At 55.6% G+C, this 6167-nt stretch overlaps 1 protein-coding gene across 1 annotated transcript in view; it reads right to left on the bottom strand.

The window, feature by feature from the left end:
* The window catches only part of TCF25 (transcription factor 25), a 26615-nt gene that overhangs the window by 7175 nt on the left and 13273 nt on the right, over positions 1-6167 (bottom strand). The window contains exons 5-12 of the mRNA XM_045293584.1: positions 4649-4714; positions 4266-4348; positions 3502-3632; positions 3019-3118; positions 2417-2510; positions 1704-1796; positions 1526-1631; positions 474-633 (exon numbers count right to left, since the gene is read on the bottom strand). Of these exons, the coding sequence (XP_045149519.1) occupies positions 474-633; positions 1526-1631; positions 1704-1796; positions 2417-2510; positions 3019-3118; positions 3502-3632; positions 4266-4348; positions 4649-4714 (833 nt within the window). The remainder of the gene's footprint in view (positions 1-473; positions 634-1525; positions 1632-1703; positions 1797-2416; positions 2511-3018; positions 3119-3501; positions 3633-4265; positions 4349-4648; positions 4715-6167) is intronic.

Here is a 6167-nt window from a genome sequence, read left to right as displayed (position 1 = left end):
CTTTTCATCTGTGTCACACACTGGTGTCTGAGGCTCTGCTCTCCACCCAATTCTGGCCCATCCCCACCAGACTCGGGCAGCACCTCCAATCTAGGTGGGCGCCTTCTCTAGGCTTGCACAGCCCACCTGCTGTCCCCAGTGGCCCTAGCACTGGGGTCTTGGTAGGGAAGCAGTGCTCTCCCCAGTACAACAGGCCTCACGTTGCTCTGGGCACAGGTTTGTTAGGAATGGACACGATGGGGCTGAGGGCCACCGCTGAGCAACCACGCCATCCTGAGTACCCAGACACCAGAGGAAGGTCCATCCCAAGAGGACTGAGGTCCTGCTCCGACTGACTTGTTCCTGTTCCAAGCAAGTTGTCAACACCAACACCAACTCGGTGCAGTGGACGCTATGCCTGGCTGGAGTAGGGGTGCTGTTGTCCTCCGCCTATGCTCCCCACGCCCCTCAGGGAGCCTGGCCCCTGCACCCACCTGCAGGGAACATGATGAGTGCCTGCCGGATCAGGAAAGAGGCCTTCTCCCTGGCAATGGCAATCTCATAGGAGGAGCGGTTCGTCTGCTGACTCAGCAGGAAGTAGGCCAGTGGCACAGAGTAGGCAAAGTTAGGAAGCTGCGACAGGTTCCGGTGCACCTACAAGACAATGGGGTTGGGTTTGGGCAAAGAGCAGACTCCAGTTTGTGGCCAAGGGTGGCCTGCTCCTGGGGTCCCCATGGCCATTCTCCTCACATCTCAGACTCAGTGCACCCCAAAAATGGTCAGGAATGTCACCTGCGCCCACCCCCACCTCCTGCCTGCCCAAGAAACGAGACCACAGAGAGGAGAGTCCTTGGCCAACCACACTGTCACATCTCTGCAGGTGCTCTGCATATGGGTCTCAGTCTCATAGGTTTACTGGCAGCTGTGTGATATGGGCATTCTAAAAGCCCACCCTGTGGTGGGCTCGAGGGCTTGCTGGCCTGCCAGGCAGCGCTGCCTGACAGCAGACTCAGACCCATTTGAGGTCACCCACACCATCTTCCCAGAGTCTCACTCTTTCCCACCCATCTGCAGCCGGCGTGCAAGAAGGGTCCTGTTGGCACACTTTGAAGCCTGCCAGGCCACCCTGCCCAGGCCACACCTGCACAAGCACACGGAGCCAGGCAGTGTGTGAGCGGGCACAGGAGTCCATCTCCCTGCATCCAGTCCCAGACAGGTGGGGCACACATCAGGTGTGCTCCAGGCCACCCTTACTAAGCACCGTGTCTTGGTTCCAGTCAGAACTGCTCTGCTGTCTGCACACACACACAATTGTTAGAGGCACAGGCTGACCCACCCTGAACTTGGGACTCAAGGCAGCTGGCAGCTTCTAGCCATGCTGTGCCAACTGCCTGACCACCTACTCAGTCACTCAGAAACGTGCAGCAGCTAAGTGTCAATGGTCTCCATCAGGCCCCTTTCCATGTGCCTTCTTGGCCCTCACCGAGCCAAGAGCAGGTGAGCTAGGCACCAGTGGGCCCCTAAGGTGCTTGGCAGCTACACCTACCTCCCAGTCCATGTAGAGGCAGGTCAGGTCCTCATAGCTGCGGGCCCGCAGCGCCAGGTGATCCACCATCAGCAGCATGCACAGGGGGTCCTCGTTGGGCTCCAGGCTTTGGGGCAGAGGAAGGTGTCACAGTGTGGGGGCATGGGGCAAGACATGCACGCCCGGGGCAGGCACTCACCTCAGGATGAGCTTGCAGTACTCCAGGGCCGTGCGTGGGCAGCCCCGCTTCTCGAGGAACATCATCTGCTTGTAGAGTGCCAGGAAGAAGCTCCTAAACAGTTTACATACCATCAAGTGGTGCCCAGGCAGGGAGGGGGGGACTCGTGCGGGGCAGGGGTGGTGGTGGCACTTCAGTGCTGCTTTCCTAGCATGTTCTCTATGCCCTGAAACCACCAGGGCTGCCTGTCATGCGAAGCTCTAGAAGCTCGTTTGCGGACAAGAGTTTAAGGCATGCAGTGTAATCACGGTGCCGGTCTCCTCACTCTCTGGTCCCGCTGGTCACAAATCTGTGCTATCATGCAGCTGTTACTGCATCAAGAGCCGACTCTCCCTTTATGGCCTGGATGTGCTAACATGGACACTTATTATAGTCTAGAAGAACTAGGAAATCAGCCAGAGAGATAAGACACACAAGAAGTTGGCAGAGCCACTTCATACCCAGCAGGCAGGGAGGCTGGAGACCCCTGCATGTCACAGCACCGGGGCTCAGGGACAGGTGGGGTGAGGCTGGCAGGCAGTGATGGCTGTGGGGGCGTGGGCAGGAAAGCATGGAGAGTGACTCCATCTCAGATGTGCTTGCTCCTCGTGTCTCACACGCAGAAACACAGGTTGTAGCTGTGTCTTGGAGTGGGTTTGTGGGCCACCCTTGTACAGGGTGGTGGCAGCACTCACCTGTTCTCGGGCCTGCGGTAATCCAGCCGGGCACTCCCGTTGGTCAGGCTGAACATGGGGTGGAAGGCGCACTCCATGCTGTACAGCGCCCGCTCTGTGGACAGACACTTGCTCACCACAGGCCCTTGCTCGGCTGGTGATGACAAGCCTGGAGCCTAGGGCTCTGCACGCATGTCCATCCGCCGAGAGATGGACAGCCTGCACTGAGGTGGAGCCGGAGCACCCAGAGGTGCAGACACATGACCATGCGTGCTCATGCTGTTCCCGTCACCACCCAGCAGCCACCCCGTGGAGCGAGCCCCGACACACGACAGGGCTGAAGGAAAGGTCCTCGTCTGCTGGGCGTGTGCACTGTTGTCAGCTGATGGGACTAGACTAAGGTGACCAGATTTAAAGCGGGACGCCATTGACCCGGGTAGGGGTGGGTGTGGGTGTTCTTGATTAAAAATTTGGTCTGTATGGATCAAATAGACCGTTCCCTAGCTTGTTATGCATTCTTTCCAAAAATCAGGACTTTTTAAAAATGCCAAAAATCAGGAATGTCCCGCCAAAAGCGGGACGTCTGGTCACCTTAGACTAGACTGCCTGGCCCACGTGCTCACCTATGAGGTCTCTGGCCGTCTCCTGGTCCTCCTGGAGCCGGCAGGCATCGCTGAGTTGCAGGAGTGAGTCCACGTGGTAGGGGCTTGTCTGGAGCAGGACCTGCTGGCCAAAAGGGTCCTGCCTTTAAGCACTTAAGAGGTAAGGACACAAGGACACAAGCTCATAGGGACACAGACTCCAGCTGTGGCCACTGTGGGCCGCCCCAGCCCAGTGAGAAGAATCTAGCAGCATAGCTTCCCACCTGGGACACAGGTGTACAAGGACAACAGCTCTGTGCCAGACAGCTGGGCTTGAAGGGAGGAGGGCAGCTCAGTACACAGGGCAGGTGACCCTGGGACAAGGTGTGCTGTGTGGCCCCCAACACACATCATACGGCCACAGGTCAAGCTGTCTGCACACAGGCGCTTATGGGCAGGCCCAGGGTGGTCGGGCCAGGCACAGGGGTGGCCGTGTGGGTCAGGCTGGGGGTGGGCTGGACGTACCACGATGTTGTTGGGCTCCATGGAGTCCACGGCAGCCAGGAACCGGTGCTGCACCTGCTGGTACTCCTCGTTGTGCTCAAAGGCAAATAGGGAGCGCCCCTTCCTTGTCTCCAGCAGCCGCATCGAGAGCCCTGGGGATGAGTGAGGGCATGGGCTCAGGGCGCTGGGAGCAGCACCCCATAGGTTAGAGCTTCTCTCAGAACCAGCCCTGCCTGAGGGACCACATGAAAGCCTGGAGGGGGCCCCTTTCTCCTCTCGGCCCACTGTAAGAACCCCAGCCTCTTTGGGATGAGGTTGATGTCACCAACCCCCTTCAGCCTCCAACTTCCCATCCATCCCACAAGAGGCCCCGGACCTCCAGCTTCAGGTGCTGGGAGGACAGGAGCACCACACAGACCCACTGGACACAGCCTGCCCGCTCTTGGGCCCTCCCTGCCAAGGACAGGGCAGCAGTGAGCCCTGAGCTATCATCTGCACACACACATGGTATCCCTGTCCCACCCTACAGCCTCAGGCCCCAAGGACACTGGACACGGGAGGCCAGTGGCTCCAGATGACTTTCCAAGCCACCACCCCCACTCCCACCCCTCTGTAAAGGCTGAATGCCTCCTACAGAACAGGTGGGGGAGTGAGGGACCACAGACCACCCCAGTTTCTAAACTGCGAACTTTAGTCCACCAGGGACTCAGAGGCAGACTCCTCATTGGGATGCATCCCTCACTCCAGGACGTCTACACAAGCCCCGCTGGCCCCACAGCCCTCACCTGGTTTGGTGTACCGAGGCCAGGTGCTCTTGGGGTTCGTCAGCCACATGGACTTGATGTATGAGCGCTGTCTCTGCCGAGACCTGGGGGACATGTGCTGACTTAAGGGTTAAAAATAATTGCATGGCCGCGGCTTTGGAGGTCATCCTTCCTCCCTCCAATGGATCCAGAAAGGCAGAGTTGATGAGAATTAAAAATTCTGTTGTGCATTTTCCCCCTTTTGATCAGGATTCTTCTATGGAATCGTTGATCAAAATGGTTGGTAATGGTAGCCGGGCACCACCTAGTTCTTCTGGTCTCATGTAAAGGAGGCGGCGCTCAGGGACTTATCTTTATGGCTAAGGTGAGGCTGCTTTGGACACACAGTTCAGTGTAGAGCTTACCTTTGATCCCCCTGGATTGCTCGAGCACCGAAGTACCTCCTCAGTTCTGTGTCTGGATTCAAGTGTCTAGAGGAGCGACCATTTCAGAAAGAAAGATAACATCAAGTTCTACAACTCTGGAAAACTTTAAAAGTCACATAAAACCCAGCAGGGAGACCACTTCCAGATTCACTTTCTTAAGTCCCACCATGGTTGGCAGCCACACGGCCCTGCAGGACACAGCGGGGTCACTGCCTGTGCTCGGCACCACCGCCTTTTCTGTGCCACACGGGGATGTGAGGACAGACCTCCCCTCCAAGTGGCAGACACTAAGCATCAGGAGAACTGACCATTACAGGCTAATGGACTCTGAGGGATCATAAAACAAAACATAAAAACCAACAATGTCAGCAAATTTCTGTAGTAAGGCAAACTCAAGACATATTTAAACCATGGGCATGAGTGGATTTGGGGCTCACATCTGACCTCGATCTAAGAACAGTTAGCTCTTATGTCATGGCCCTGGCCCACATGTGCCCTCACGAAGAGATCCCTGAAGTTATGGGTGGTGTAGCAAAGTGCGGTGAAGAGACTAGATGGTGCCCAGCTAGCAGAAGGAACAGTCTGGGGTCTTAAAGACTTATTCTCACACAAGCAGCCATCTAAGTGAGGCATCAAGTCCATTTGCAAGAAGCACACTAGTGACTAGCCTGTGTGATGCAAGGGTTGTAGGTAAATAGTAAAACTCAAATCCAAAGGCAGGAATGGTATCAGAACACCTGGTTTACAGAAAGCTATGGATGATGGTGCAAGTCCACTCTGATCATAGGTTGAGGGTGTAAATAGCATTGTTATCAGAGAGAGAGCATTGTAAAACCAATTATGGAAGACACAGTTATGTTAAAATGTAGTATCTTATCATTAGATCTCCCTTTGGACCCATTTGAAAGTTGTTTCAGTTTTTAAGTGATGGAGAAAGACACGGAGCCCTGGTGGTGCAGTGGTGAGGAGTTGGGCTGCTAGCCAGCAGTCTGAAACCATCTGCTGGTCCTCAGGAGAAAGGGTTAGTCTCCGAAACTCACTGGGCAGGTCTACACTGTCCTCGAGGGTGGCTACAGTCGCCGGCATCGGCTCCATGGCAGTGTGTGAATCTCTAATGCATCCCCTCTGATGGGCAAGCCTTGCTGTCCTGCAGAAGGCACTGGCAAGTGAACGAGGTGTGTGCAGCTAGGTTAAAACGTAACGCCTTCTCATTAGATCTCTATCTCAACCCCTTTTAAGTTTGCGCTATAAATAAATAAATGAAATTTGTTTTAGTGTTTTAATATTTACTACTATCTTTTCTTTCTTTTTTTTTTTCAAGAAAGGGGGAGAGGAGCCGCACACCGGAGGTCCCGACGCATGTCTGGCGTGGCCAGTGACCGACATGGAAGCCTGTGTGAGGAACTTTTAACATTTTTCTCAGGCTCCGCCCAAGGAGTGACCCCCAGCCACCAAGGCCGGTCCCTGGACCCAGAGTGGGGACTCGAGAAACACTCTC

This window comes from Echinops telfairi, unplaced genomic scaffold, assembly GCF_000313985.2.
Source record: "Echinops telfairi isolate 266 unplaced genomic scaffold, ASM31398v2 ScPeMD7_2291;HRSCAF=2852, whole genome shotgun sequence".
NCBI lineage: Eukaryota > Metazoa > Chordata > Mammalia > Afrosoricida > Tenrecidae > Echinops > Echinops telfairi.
Note: the sequence above shows the minus strand (reverse complement) of the source record. Positions and strands in the feature narration are given on the sequence as shown.